The 15,324-nt window shown below is 40.5% G+C and overlaps 1 protein-coding gene across 3 annotated transcripts; it reads right to left on the bottom strand.

Annotated features, from left to right (window-relative positions):
* Positions 1–1,450: 1,450 nt before the first annotated feature.
* Positions 1,451–12,407, bottom strand: scyl1 (SCY1-like, kinase-like 1). Of its 3 annotated transcripts, XM_036002156.1 has the most exons (19): positions 12,168–12,407; positions 11,121–11,261; positions 10,947–10,952; positions 10,115–10,237; positions 9,795–10,021; positions 8,960–9,050; positions 8,214–8,369; positions 7,793–7,951; positions 7,503–7,610; positions 7,111–7,224; positions 6,824–6,979; positions 6,534–6,722; positions 5,450–5,525; positions 5,016–5,213; positions 4,405–4,553; positions 4,176–4,250; positions 3,292–3,615; positions 2,669–2,747; positions 1,451–2,012 (listed from the first exon to the last, which is right to left on the bottom strand). In XM_036002156.1, exons 1-19 carry the CDS (start codon positions 12,273–12,275, stop codon positions 1,888–1,890), a joined length of 2,604 nt encoding a protein of 867 aa, XP_035858049.1. In that variant the 5' UTR covers positions 12,276–12,407; the 3' UTR covers positions 1,451–1,887. The 3 variants fall into 3 exon arrangements, with proteins under 3 accessions (XP_035858049.1, XP_031158893.1, XP_035858054.1); XM_031303033.2 differs by lacking the exon at positions 10,947–10,952; XM_036002161.1 differs by lacking the exons at positions 1,451–2,012; positions 2,669–2,747 and adding an exon at positions 2,780–2,903 and having other exon boundaries at positions 3,280–3,615.
* Between the last annotated feature and the right edge of the window lie 2,917 nt (positions 12,408–15,324).

Raw genomic sequence — 15,324 nt, 5'->3', positions numbered from 1 at the left:
ATGGCAAAAGGTACTCACAATGAAAACACATTTTATTGTACCATAAGTTGGATAAGCATATTATGCATGTCCAGGTTATCTTGAGTTTAAAGTATACCACTGTCAGCATAGGCTATTGTGTTTTGGAGGTGTGTTTCTTGCTCAGTTCCCTCTAGTTATATCTATCTAGATAGATTTGGTTTTATTAGTACAGGCTTTAAGATATCGGTCTCTGAGAGGCCGGTCTGCACCTTAATACAAATCAATGACATTTCATTTGTGGTGCTTACATCATTAAAAAAGCTTCAGCAGCAGTATCTCTCTCCAGACTCAGTGCCCAATACAATGGAAGTGAATGGATAATCAGCTGAAGTATGTCGATAAATCCTATAGCTACATTTTCTACCGAAGAAATAATCTACATTGAGGTCTGTTGACATTTTTACCTCATGTATTGTGGTGGAGGCAGGAATTTCAAAGATGGATACCCCTCCCATCCTCATGACGACAACTCACTAAATTCTTGGCTCATACATTAGCTGAGGAGGAAGATGACTACAGCCTATTAATTTAAAGAAGAAACATACATTTATTTTACTTAATATTTAATTATATTTATTTTTAGAACAGCTAACATGCCACATGATTTGGATTCTCAGTAAAAGGTTGCATCCAGTCTGCCTCAACTAAACACAGCTTAGTACCAGGACATTAGCTCCAATGGTGACGGCTGTTGATTGTGTCTAAACAGCATCCTGTATAAATAACACCAAACCTAACAATATCATATCCGACACAGGCAGAAGATATGGGGGTTGCACCGTAAAGTTTGATGAAAACACAAAATCTGCTGGTGGAAAGAGATTTCAAGTTGAAGTGCTCTGTTTTCATTGAATAAAAGGCACAAATAAAAAGAGTAAAATAAATGTTTAGGGAGATCTGAAGGATTACACAGGTAACTTCAGGTAATCAAGAATTTTGAAAAATATACCTCTTGATTTCATAAACCCTTCACCACAGCACTACTAGGACACACATACATTGATTTTCCCTTGCAACCAGTTCTCCAGCATCAATTTAACTATATTGCCATCATGTGTCTGCAGTGCATGTGACACGTTCACAGATCTAAAATCAGTCAAATGTGTCACTTGTCGGTCCAGTTCAGTTCAGTAAAATACAGTGTTAAATGTGCCAAGAAAACTCTGGGCCAGGAAAACTTTTGTTAGGCCACACAAATACACAAGTGCATGCATGGAGTTATGTCATAAATCTGTAAATGAGTGATAACTGAACTAAAACATTCATATCCACTTGTATGTGTGTGTGTGTGTGTGTGAACTGAAAAACATTCAGTCTAATAATACATGTTTGATTCTGATAATTCTGTTATATATATATATATATATATATATATATATATATATATATATTTAACAATTCTTAAAAAAAAAAGTGTCATTTCCTCATGTCATTTTAAGACAAAATGCACTGTTTATATACATTTACTTTACAACTGCAACTTAATGAGTTGAAAAAAAACAAAAAAGGGGGGGCATTTTGTGTGTTCAACTCGGGCTGCTGCTGCTCTTCCTCTTGCCTGTCCCTGTGTTTGTTTCAGCTCTGCCATCCACAATAATGCATTCATAAAGCACTAGATTGTTGGCTTTTCACCCATCTGTCAGTTCCAGAATGAAGAAAGACAGAATCCCAAAGTTGAGAGTCATCTACTGACCAACTGTAACGTTTTCATCTTACGGTTCACAGTATTTCGTTCACTGCTGAAACTTCTTTCTGGTCCTTTGTTTGTGGAATGTCAAGCCTCCATCTACTGCTCTGGGTCCAGTCACTGTGGTCCATGGTTCCTCCCTCTACATCCCCACCCTCAAATCTTTCTTTAGATCCCCATCAGTCCAGCTTGCGTGCACCCAGTTTGAGAGGACCTTTAGCAGCTTTGCGCTCCGCCCGTTTTGCCTCCAGCTCTTTCCTCCTCTCTTCCCGTTTTTTCTTGGAAAGCTCGGCCTTGCTGAGACCTGGTTGACAATAAAGACCAGAAGTTTAATGCACAGGCATACAGTACGTTAGTTTATGGTCATCTTGTCTATATCCAAGACGTTCCACTTCTGTGTTGCTCTGTTGCCGTCGGAAATTCCACCGGATTTCACCCATTTTTGTTGCCTGGATGTCTGTTATCTTAGGCTTTCTTTGTGTTGGAATTTTAAACTCCGGTGGATTTATGAGGACTATGGTTAACTGCTCCTCAGATCTCTGCAGGGTAAATCCAGACCATAGACTATCTGTCCAATCTGAGTTTTCTGTTGCATGAAGAAAACAACTTTTAAACGTACACATGTTCCACCAGATCAATCTCCTTCGCGAGGCTATTTTGCAAGCGGCACCGTGGCTTTTCCTGGTGCTTAGCGCCGCCCATGACGTGGGATTGGTATAAAGAAATGCTTTTCTCCCATTTCTCCCATCCCAGAATGCTGTGAGGACTAGCTAGACCTTCCTCGGCAGCGCTGAGGAAGGCCTGGCAATGCGAGACTTAATGGTCATCTAACAAGAATACTTGAGCATTAGTGTGAATAAAGAAGAGGTTCAACTAAGTGAAGATTTTGTAAAAACATTCCAGTGATGTGACAGATAAAGGTTCATATTTCTTATAAGGGGCGGGCCAACTGAGACTTACCCTGGTTCCCATCCACTGACTCCCAGCTCTCCTCAGCTCCCCAGTCTCCTGTTGCCTCTGCAGTCCAGCCATCTCGAGTCTGACAAAAGGACACATACGCACGCACAATAGGTTTTGTTGCATTTTGTGCCGTTTAATCACTTTCAGAACTCACAATTTCTGACATTATTCAAAATCTAATCGACACTAATTGAATCGGTTTATCTCTTGCTCTCCTATGTTTTTGCATCCCTCCTTCCGTCTAGGGCTGGGCGATATGGAGAAAATCAAATATCACGATATTTTTTACCAAATACCTCGATATCAATACCGCAACGATATTGTAGTTTTGACTATTGGTGCTTTCAGAAAATATTTACACAATTAGATTTTTGATAAATAATCATCAGTAATGTGGATATAATGACTAAGTAGGTAAAGGCAAATAATAGAACAGTTACAACAGTCTGGTAAGTTCAGAAAATGACATCACTTTACTGTAATGCAGCCTTTAAAACCAGGAAAAGACAACACTTATGCCATAATACGATATTACGATTTCCAAAATCTAAGACGATATCTAGTCTCATATCACGATATCGATATAATATCGATATATTGCCCAGCTCTACCTCCGTCCTCACCGTGGTGGCAGCAGTGCCGGCTGGGTTTCTCTGGGACACGCTGGCGAACAGATCATTCTGACTAGCCCCCTTGGTGGCTGAGCTGCTGCTGTCCCAGTTGTACTCGCTGGCTAACCGCACCCCTTCGGGCAGGGGGAGTGTCGTATTGGCCAAGGTTGTGTCTGTGTCCTCCTCCCCCCAGTCATTGCCCCAGCCTTCCTCGCCCGCCGAGCTCTGACCCTGCCCCTCCTTGTCGTTGGACCAGCTGTCGTCGGCATCCCAGCCTGAGCTGCTCCAGTCAGCGCTCTGCTTCTTTACTGCCATGGAGGACGACGACCGGCCCACCTAGACATTGGAGAGATTGTGGATTGAAATTGAGACTCCTTGAAGTAATATTAAAAAGCTTTGTATCATTCACATTTTTTCCACACAAAGAACACCGACTACAAAGTTAAAAATCTTACAGGCAGGTGCGTCAGATCACAAACTGTGACGGTGAAAGAACCAAAGAAATCCTGTACACTGATGCTCATGTTTTTTCAATTTATTAAAAACATTTGGAACAATTCATGAATTTTTATGATTAAGGTCTGAGCACCAAAACACGGTTAATAAAGTGAGTAAAAGTGAGCAACAGTGTGGGGGATTGTTTTGGTTCTTTCACATCCACATAGAAAAAATAATATATATATATATATATATATATATATATATATATATATATATATATAAAAAAAAATTTTCTTGGTGTGTAGAAAACATTACCTCAAACTATTTCAGGCCAGTATCAAACCAATACAATATACTATACTATATACTAATACCAGTGGTGTTAGTAGCATAAGAAGTAAGGTTATTAGCACTAAAGGGAGAGATCCAAATTAAAGGATGCACTGGCCACTGGCCTTCTTTTTGGATGATGCCATTCCTGACCAGTCAGTGTTCCAGTCATCTGGCTCAGTGTGAGCTTTCGCTGGCTCCTATATGAGACAGAGTCAACAGTAACAATTACAGATAACACTAAACATAATCATAATTCACATAGACATGTGTATCTCAATAATAATAATAATAATAATAATAATAATTATTATTTGGAACCTCTCCTCTTAGTCTAAAGTGGTAATATCTTACCTCCAAACTTCCCCAGTCCTCCTCCTCATCCCAGCGGTCTCCTATTGGCTCATCATTGTTGCTTGTTACTTCATGAGTCTGTGATTGGTTGGCACCACTAGTGGCAGCATGACGAGTCACAGAGGCTTGTGGAGTTTTATCTTCAGAACCTGCGAAAGAAAGAAAACCCAGCAGAAATTGTTCAGAGAGCATACATAGGACTTCTTAAAAGGGGAACAGATTTCACAAATCAAAGTGTCTTGAGGGTGTACTGCATATGTGAAAATGGTTGTAGGAAGCCTTTTGTGGCAGAGAATCTGATATGAATTGGCTGAGGTGATGTGACTTGACTCAATGTCGGTTAGGGCTGAAGACTACAAGTTTGAAAATGAAAAGAAAGAGACTACATTTGCTGCAACCAGCATAACTCAATTGAATCTCTAAACCAAACTGTTGGCACTCAAGTTGCATTGTGGGTAATGTAGGAGCCAGGTTTTGACAAGGAACAAATGTTTGGCATAAAAAAGACAATATCTCTGATTGTGCTGCAACCATTTTCATCTTTTTAAAACTGCCCATTGTGAATCCAACAATGTAATAGGAGTCAAGCAAATCAATTGTGATAACCCTACCAGGTGCAGGTGCTCCGTCAGTGGCACTGGTAGGGCTGGGGGTGTTGGCAGGCTCGCTGCCATCGGCTGCTGCACCCCCCTCTGTCCCTGGAGCGTTTCGGATCAGCTTAGAAGTTATGGTGGACATGCCAGTCACGGCCCAGCCGGCCCAGCTGGAAGAGGCACCTGCAGGCTGAGCACACGATGCTACATCCTTTTCTGCAGGATGGACAGGGAAGTGTTTAGTTTTACAATTTCAGATATAGAACTGAAAGAAATTAGTCTATTTATTCTGCTCCCGATATTTGAGCCAGTAGCAGAATTATTTGTTGTCTTTTCCCCAGAAAATTGAGCAAAGTATGTAAACAAATAGTAACATGTAATAAATGGTTTCATTGCTGAATGATAAATAAAACTAGACAGCAGACTCTAAAGCTCAGTGCAGTGTTACATACCCATATCAGCCAGCTTGGTGGGGTCTTCTGACACGGTCTCCAGCTTGGAAAGGAAACTCTTGATGGCTTTAAATGCCTGACAGAGGGAGACAGGCAGGAGAGAACATTTACAAGTTTACAAGTCTATCTTGTCTCCACCTAACCCAACAATTTCACCTGGGATCATTGTGTTTCAAAATAAATAGTCAAACCAGTGTGGGTCATATGAGATGATATGTCTAAACCTTGCTTAGCTGTTGAGTCATGAGTCAGTAATAACCAGCTTAATGTTCTTAGCTACAATGTTGACATGTTGCTGACATATGTGTGCCTTTTTGTTCAAAGAATCTGCCATTATATTGTTCTTAAATAATCTTGACTACATTTTCACTAATATATGCTGTGGTCGTAGTGACCCAGGCATCACTGTGCTCCCTTATTCTGCAATGTGACTGCAGCAACTGCTGATTGTCTCACTGAAGGAAGAATGAATAAATTGGCCTCTGAATCTCAAAGAACCAACATTGTTTTCATTCTGGCTTGTCTTGTTCTGCCACTCAAAGCATAAAAGATGGCAGATGCTTCTACACATAACTGTAGTTGTGCCTGGCTGTTGCATACTCTTCAGCACCATCCTGTCCTCTGCACACATACATTATTTATTTATTTATTTATTTATTTATTTATTTATTTATTTATATATATATATATATATAAATAATGTATGTTATTTTAAATAATGTATGATATATATATATATATATATATATATATATATATATGATAGCAAAAATGTGACAAGGAGATAAACTTTTGCACACCCCTCAACATTTGTGGGGTGTGGTAAGTGTTACTTACATGGCAATAAATCTTTTCTGAGTCTGATTTCCTTACCATCTTTACTATCTAATAAGGACAACGAGGCAATGTGCTGCTGATAAATAAAAATCAAAATACTCTTGCTATAAATACATTCAATTTTGAGTAGCTATATTGCAAGGCAGAGGCGAACCGTTTCGTTATCTTCATAGCAAGGATTTAGCAGTCAAGTGTAAAAGTCATAAGAAACACCATGTAGTCACAAATTCCCATTAGTCATGTGTACCTGGTCCCTGACGCTCTTATCAGGGTCAACAGTAACAGCACAGAGGGTGGGCAGGATGCGGGCAGCAATCTCTGTTAAGCTGTAGAAGTTGTGTGTGGCGGCAAAGCCAAGTACACCGGCAGAGCGTGAAGCTGGAAAGGGGTCTTTAGTTGCTCGTGAGAAGGCAGAAATCAGAACACGTTGTCGAGTCTGTGAAGAGAGTAATAACCAAATTCTTGCATTCGAACGGATTCTTTTTTTTGTTGCATTAAATGAATTAAGTGTTGAACAGTGGTGTGGGTGTACTTTACCCCTGCATTGAGGTAGGAGGCGATCTTGCCCAGGCAGACGGTGGTGTTGCACCGGATTGGCCCTTGTTCGTCTCTGGCCTGCAGCCGGGCAAAGTGACGCATCAGCTCCTGGTTCAGGTTGGTCTCATTTAGCTTGGGAGCCATCAGCAACATAGACTGGAGGGTGAGAGGGAGAAATAGAATAGAGTGGAAGAGTTATAGCTACAGGAGGCTGACAACATCCAGTGCACAAGTAATATGGAATAACAACTCCTGGTTTGTGGTTGTGTTTAAATCATGCAAACTACCTTAACAGTCTGTTCTCTGATGGCAGGGTTGGTGTCTGTGAAGCCGTGAACAACGTGAGGGAAAATCTGGGAATTGACTGCTGCCTCATTCAGATACTGAATGAACTGCTCCATCTGAGACAAAGAGACATAGACAGAGAGAAGAAACTATTTCAGAGCAAATACATGTTTTATCCTTAAAAACAGCAAACAGGGATATCATTTCCTGCTGTTTTTAAAAAGAATATTTTATCCTACTTTTAACTTTTCATTCCTTGATCTAGAGCTGCAAAGTTTAGCATTCTTGCTGGATGCTACGTAGAAAAAATAAATGAAATAAAAAAAACAACCCACATGTCCACTGAATCACTGCAAGAGATTCTCAGTGGCTCAATAAAACAGGCCTTACATACCTGCTGCAGCAGTCGTATCCTCATAGCTCTGTCTGTGGAGGAGAACATCTTCACTATAACGGGGATGATCTTCTGTTGGTACTCTTCTGCTGACAGGAACTTCCCCACCTGGCAGACAGACAGAGGGAGATGAGATCAGGGACATAAAAAAGGTGAGTAGAGGTATAACGTCCAGATGAGTATATATTATTACTAGTATAACCATATCTTACTTTGACGGAAGGTTTTGTTTATGTTCTGCTCTGTATATTGTGTGATATTTAGTAATGTGTGAAAGTTAAAAGATTCACCTTAAAAAGCGGTGTGAGGACTACGGCACCTGCATTGCCAAACTCGAAGGCGGTGAGCAGCTGAGGCAGGACCTTGTGTTTACAGAAGTCTTCCGGGAAGGAGTCCAGATTGTCACTCAGATCCTGGAAGAACTGCTGCTTCTCAGCTGGCTCCTTGATCTGGAGAGAGAGAAAGTTTGAATTCCACTATTATTACAATCTTTTTCCTATTATTATTCAATATTATACTATCATACACTTTCCAATGCTACTCATTTGTAATTGCTCAATAAAATCAAACAATGCACCCCACAGGATAGGTCCATTAGAACTTGATCTGTTTCTATCTTGATGGTCTACGTTGTGAGTTTACTAGTGAGGTTTGATTGTAGCACCAACACAAACACCACTGTTATACATGTCTTTATGCAACTCTGCTGACCTGTATCTCCTCCAGGAAAAGGTTGCTCTCAACAAAGCTGTTGCTGAGGAATCCCCCGGGGGCTCTACAGTTCTGGAGAAAGCTGGCTGGGTTGGGCCGAGCTCGGGGGTTGGCCCCCACCAGCTCACAGTAATGAGGGACCAGGGCCTTGGGGATCTGTGGGCACGAAGAAGACACACAAGACTGAACAACACTTCTTCATGTCACAAACAAAGATTCCTTTTAGCTGTCACTGAAACCATGAAGCAATTGTAGGTTAAAGGCCGAGACCATCTGCATTTCTTTCCAGGTTTTTCACCCACTCAGCCTTAGCAAAAAGCAGTGACATTGGTTACCACAGTAAGCTAATCACTAGGGTTATAAATAATATGAACGCTTGCACTAGCTCAGTCAATGTTAGCTGTGCTAAGTTTCGGAATAACGGCACAGAAGCCAAGCAATGTATTGATACTACTGTGGACGACGCGTTAGGCAGCAGTGACGAGCAGCAACTACTGTTTTCTGCGAGGTTTTTTCTCAAAAGAGTCTGGTGGATTTGAAGAGCGCGACATAACGACTTCAGTTCCCTGTCAGAAAGAGCTGTCTGCAACAAGGTAAAGCGATGAAAACTTAGCGTAAACTTAAATGGATTTTTTTAGCTGGTCCTTTTTTTAAGGTGGCTAAAATATGTTTTGCTGTAGAAGATTAAAATGTAAATATGCCATGGAATCAATTACAATGGGGTGGTAATTACACAAAGCTCTTACCTTTCCCAGCGAGCGAAGGGAGGATGTGCGAGGTAGTGGCCCGTTGAACACCTCCCAGATGAGGCAGCCTAGCCGCCACACCTCCCCTGCCCTGCAACAAACAGGCACACAGTTCAATACAAATGTTTCTCCAGAAAATTAGGCAGTACCCCCCAAGACCAGATTTAATATCTCATCAACACTTTTACAGGTATCTTTAAATAGTTCAATTATGAACATCGTCCTCTCCAAATGTTCTTATTGCTGCTCTCCTTTTCTTCCTGTGTAACATGTTACTATTAAGGCTGTCAAAATGAACACGTTAATAACAAGTTAAGTTGTGTTATTCATGCTATTCATTCATTGCATGCAGTCCACAGATCCTCGGTTAAACACTAAACAGTGCTGACGTCTCTCCTCCACTGATCTCTTGCGCAGCAGCACAGCACAGGCAGTCAGTAAGGGTGGGCTGCATGCAGCGGAGATGAGACGAGACGCAAAACGGGAGCGGGTCTTAAAAGCGGAAAAGCAGAAAGAAATTTCCTTGAGCAGAAATGTATAAAGAAAAGGGTCTTTTGAATGGCAAGTTGAGTTTCAAAGCCCTTCCAGATGGTCCTCTCCACAAGACTAAAGTTATTTGCATGTACGGCTGATGTGAACTGAGTTACCAATGGAGTAGTCGAGTCTTTAATACCACTTGAGCATTAAAAAAAAACTTTAAAAAGATATCCCTTTTAAAGTACGTTTAGAACCGATAAAAAATGTGCGATTAATTCACGATTAATCGCGAGTTAACTAGGACACTCAAGCGAACAGCCCTAGTTTTTATTATTATTCTGAACCACACCTCTCTTACCATTTCTCCCCACTGCTATTGGACATCTCTGGTGGGTCATATCTCTCCATGTCTGGGTAAACAGCCTTGGGGGTAGGGAGTGAGACCCCACTTGGGTCACCCTGTTCAGGGGCCACATGGTCGAGGGCCCCCAGCTTCCACTCCCCAGCTCGATCCACAAAAACAGCCGATACCCCCAAGTTGTTATGAAGTAGGTGGCAGTCGTTTACCAGGAAACTCAGAGCTTTCTGTGGGAAGAGGCAAATGGCAGAAGTGGAGTAAGGGCTTACAGAGAAATGGCTCCCGTAAAAGTATCACATGGCACTCTCTCCTATCCTTACAACTATCTGGTGCAGACCCCAGGAGACCTCCAGTTCGCCAGATCCACCCTTCTCTGCCTGGGCCTTCAGGTGGACTGCCAGGGGTGTCACCTGCTCAGTAACCAGGTACAGGCTCTTCTCTGTCTGTAAAACAACCGCAAGTAAAATCCACCATTATTTTATGTGTATGTAACTATTGTGTATGTTTTATTGCACCAGGTTCACTGCAAAAATATTATCCCAATAACAAAAAATAATGATTAGATATATTTTAACAAGCACTCTGCTGTTTATTATCCATATACTGTATGTTATACAACAACGTTTCATAATAAACATTATTGTTTCATCACCACAGATTTCTATTAAAAGGCAGTAAAGGTTAATACTGAATTATTACCCAGACCTACTAAACTAGAGTACGTGAAACACAGCACAGCCTTGGACACATATAGTAGTAGCACTTATAAGAAAGTTATGGTAGGAATTATACTAAGCTAAGCTAAGGAGTTTGGCAATTTTCCAGTTGCTGCTCAATTTCAGGAGTGGTAAGAATCCTCAGTATTATGACTATGCAACAAACAAACCTGGACAATCAACTGTATATTTCCCTTGATACATTTTATTTTCAATTCATCTTTTGGCAAGACATGCAATAGATGCACCAACAGATGCACCAATTTCAAGTGTGTAATTGTTGAAATAGTACAGCATAACTATTAGTTGGGATATTTTATGACCTTGCTGAGCAGACAAAACTTATCAAACGGAGTAAGAATCTGCTTTTATTATGTAGTCCACTACAACTATTGTGCAAATATTAAAAGGCCTAAAGTGGCATATTCTCACTCACCTCTGTCTGAACGTTAACATGCAGAGAAAAGCAAGATAGTGGAGATGATCATACGATAGTTACAATACACAAAACAAGGTCACTCACTATTCTGCATGACATTTTCCTCTGAACATCATACACAAGGCATTGTGTGTACAGCTAAAGATGGGTGCAAAATAAACAAACACATACCTCCAATCCATCCACATAAGCCAGGATGTTAGGGTGACGCAGGGTCTTCATACGCTTGAAGGCAGCCTTGGCTAGCTGGGTTTGCTGCTCTGTTCCCTGTGCTACCTCGTACAGAAACACCGACACTGGCTCTCCATTGGTCTGAGGACACAGGTTGGGTGAAATGACTCACACAATTGACGTAATATTTACAACATTACAAGATTATGCTTTCTCATCACATCAAACAGGAGTGGAAAAAAATCAAATACAGTATATCATATCACCACATAAATTACAATAAACATGATGAAAATTATGGACATCAGTGGACTGGGAGGCTGCTGAGGTCGCTCTGGACTCACTCACTGTAACTGGGCTCACATTTCCATTTATATTATCTGCAACTTTGACAAAGTGCAATATATATATTTTCGTACATACAGTATGATTTCTAATAACCCTCATTTTGCACACGCAATGCACATCCGATCTGCACACTATGCATGCACGTCTAAAAGGGCATATTTTAGTACTTTGTTTTTGATTGCGTTTTTAAAATATAGTGTCTATCTATCTACCACAGGAAGCAGGTGCTTGGTTGTCATTATCTGGCCCTGCAGGGATGATGATGACACTCAGTCCAGATTGAGTTGCTCAACGGTAATAATGAGAACACTTGGTTATGTGAGGTGCTGTCAGTGATGAGGGACGCTACCTTTATTTCTGTGATAAAACATTAGCTTGAAAACGGTTCCAGTAACAGTTATTAACTCGGCTAAAACGGGGTGACGTGGCGAGAAATACGTGTCTGTCTCTCGGAGTAAACAAAGCCTGAGCTCACCAAGTTAGATACATAGAGCAACCATTAAAAATAAATAAGCACTGACATTAAATCAGCGAAAAAGATACGGACAGACCTGACATGTAACCACGCCAACATAACACCGGGCGCATCTAAAGGCTAAATCAAAGTAACAGACACTAACGGTGGCTAGCCGGCTAATATAAGTGACAGGCCTCCATAACGAAGCTAACTCTAGCGAAGGATCGGTAAAGGTATTTTACCTTTCGCTTCCCCCGATGTAGAGTCCATATTCCAGACGTCTCTTGGCTGTCTGGCAGAATTTCATAAGCAAAGTCTTTGACAGGATCCCTAGCGAAAAAGGACCACATCTCCTCTTTCCTCCACACCTCATCAAACACACAGACGGCGACAGCAGAACTAAACAGCTAATGTTAGCTAGAAGCTAGCAAATGGCACGGAAGTAAAATGGCTCCGCGTAAACTTTGTTTATGCACATTGGTTCCGCAATAGCTTGACAGCCTCAGCCAGTCCACCTGTTTATATTAATGACAAATGACATAATAAGTAACATATATATACATTGTAACCTAGATAAATTCATCTCAATATCTTGGTCACAATCTGAAATTCTGTCCAAGCTTCTTCTTTTTTTGGAATCCCAATTAACATGACCCAATGTTTCTTTAAGATAAATATTATTTTTTCTTTGTAGCAATGAACACGGGTGTTTGTCATGGTGTTTATGAACACAAGAAATATCCACACACTATGGAAGTTCAAGTCAAAGATTTTATTTATTTGTTTTTTTAACAGGGACAACGGACATTGACTGTTCCAGAATTAGCTCAATCGCTAAATTTCATCAGCAGTCCCTGGGCTGGTGTGTGGTGATTTGATTAATTACACATTTATTTGGGAGGATGCAACTGTACAGTTATCTATGGGTAAAACCTTCTGTCATATTTACTCAGAGGGAGAAATACATGAATCATAAAACCTACAATTTGTGTTTAACCAAATTACCACAAACAGGGGATCACACGCATGGGCCTTTATTGTTGACTGGTAATCTCTCATGCATCGTTGGCACATCAAAAAACTACCATGGGAATAAGGTTAACGTTTATTGTTTGTTTCCGTTACACGCAAAACATATTTGCATGTCATGGTTTTGCATTTCATGGTATTTATAGTTTACTTTACTCTGTAACTTTACAAAAAACAGTAAAACCCAACTGTTCTAGTGACTCATGGAGGGAACTTGATTTTGTTTTTTTACTTGTCAGCCATTTGTACATAATTGCTGTTACACCTAACAGGAATAGTTACATACATTGTATTGTGACAGGAAAATACACCACTGTACTGGACGTTGTTTTCTCCAAACCTCTTTAACTACGTTCCATTAAAACCATAGACTGTATATATTTATACTAAGTTGACAAGGACAACAAATGTGCTCCCTTTATTAGTTGTTTATATTAACTCTTGAGTTAATGTTATGCGCAATCCAGTCTCACTTAGTTTGTTTTTAATACTCTAGACATTCACAGTGCAGCAGGTAAATATGTAGATTCAATTTGAAAGACTAATAGCTGTAAAAGATTTTCATCTAAATAAATGTTAAGTCACTACTGTTGAAGGAGGTAACAATGGTGATTGAGCCTATGACCCATTGATGTATTGGAATATTTGTACATTTGCAGTATTACAAACTGTCTGGCATAATATCTCCTAGCGCAAAAAACAAAAGCTGTATTAGTTTCTCTCCGTTATATTCAAATAAAACTATGCACACAATTTAACACTTGATGTATAAACAAGACTCCAGACAATAGAAATAGGATAATTTTATTTAATAGAATTGATTTATTCCATTCCTACACTTCAGACTGCCTAATTTTAAGTCTAACTAATCTAAATGTCAAACCTATTTGACTCTAGAGGATCAAATACAGTAAATCTCACATTTCAAACTGAAAAATAAGTTTAATAAAAAATATTAACACAGGGTAACACACAGGACAGTTTCATTCACACATTTAGATGTTTTTAAAATTACTTTGACATTCAAATATACATACTTGCACAGAGACACAAGAACATTTTTAAAATCAGTTTTAATAACATTCACTGTTCTGCTCAAATGCATCGTCACTGTCCTACAAGAAACCCATACAACGTGAAGTTATCCTTGAATGGCCAAGTTTTCCCCCACACAGCAAACTAAAAAGAGCAAGACGCCGCAGGGGATTGAACCCTGTCCTGACAGAGTCAGGAGTGCCACCACCGGAGTCTTTTGCTTTTTTGTTGTTGCTGTAATTAAAGGCAAAAGCAAAACCTGGAGGAACAAAGAAGTTTGTTCCTCCAGTAAAAGAAAACCCCTCAACACCTGTCACATAGGAATGTCTCTTGGTCACGAAGCTGAAACTAGAAGAAAGACAACTGGTTTCCCCAATCCCCAGCATTCCCCACAACACTGCATTGTTGAATGATTCCTTATTTCCATATTAACAAAGCCACGATACCAGCATCCCTGGTGATACTCAAAGCGATTTGCCCCTTTGCAATTCAGCTGGACTCACGGGTCAACGTACTGTGAAGCTTACAGCTGCAATGGAAAAAAAGACAGACAATTTAAGCCCCCCACCCCCCCAAAACAAACAAACCCCACTTGTTCCCAATCCTCATCCAATATGACAAATTGTCAATACGGTTATCGTTTACCGCGACTGGCGTAGCAGCAATTACCACAGATACTCTCAGCGATGCTCAATTCCTTAAAGTATTGAAGATTGTACCCTAGAGGCTGGCTGCACCAAGTCATCCCACGACTCCCAGCAGAGGTTAAAGTCACCTGGCTCAGATTCAAGTTAAACTCAACGAGAAATCTGAAAGGGAGAGAAGAATGTTGCCACCCCCCCCCGCCAAAAAAAAAAAAAAACAAACAAATCCTGACCAGACACTACTGCAATGTTTGACAACGACTTCATGAATAGTATGTTGTGTGTTAGGAATAAAATGTTATGCAGAGCTGATGTGCATGCAACATGTTGAGTTACACATTAAAGCCATGGTCATGTTAAAGAAAGAAATCAAGGGAACCGAAATTACTTAACTTAACACCCATGAGACTGAAGTGATGCAGTATTAGCGAAGACAAACTTGCAGCTCTTGATCTTAAAGTGACTGGATTCTCAGTGTTCCATCACGGGTTAGGCTATCCCAGATGACAAATTAAGACTGACAATCTGACCTGAGAAACCAAAGGGAAAAGAAAAAAGGCACACACAAACACACAGAGAGCGGGGCTTCTGCGAAGGACGTCAGAGGGGGTTCTGATTTAAGCTCAAGCGCACAAGGGGTTGGTACTTCATTCAGGGGCCACACTCATATTCGCCGACAGCTTCCACAGAT

Source organism: Sander lucioperca, chromosome 1 (assembly GCF_008315115.2).
Source record: "Sander lucioperca isolate FBNREF2018 chromosome 1, SLUC_FBN_1.2, whole genome shotgun sequence".
NCBI classification, from domain to species: domain Eukaryota; kingdom Metazoa; phylum Chordata; class Actinopteri; order Perciformes; family Percidae; genus Sander; species Sander lucioperca.
Note: the sequence above shows the minus strand (reverse complement) of the source record. Positions and strands in the feature narration are given on the sequence as shown.

What these genes read in the sequence shown, in the direction of transcription:
- scyl1 (XM_036002156.1), bottom strand. Translation starts at nt 12,275, where the DNA reads ATGTGGTCCTTTTTCGCTAGGGATCCTGTCAAAGACTTTGCTTATGAA. An exon ending in TTTTCCTGGAGGAGATACAG is followed by an intron (nt 7,952 to 8,213) that starts GTCAGCAGAGTT and finishes CTCTCTCTCCAG; the next exon opens with ATCAAGGAGCCAGCTGAGAA. An exon ending in AGGACTGGGGAAGTTTGGAG is followed by an intron (nt 4,251 to 4,404) that starts GTAAGATATTAC and finishes TGTCTCATATAG; the next exon opens with GAGCCAGCGAAAGCTCACAC.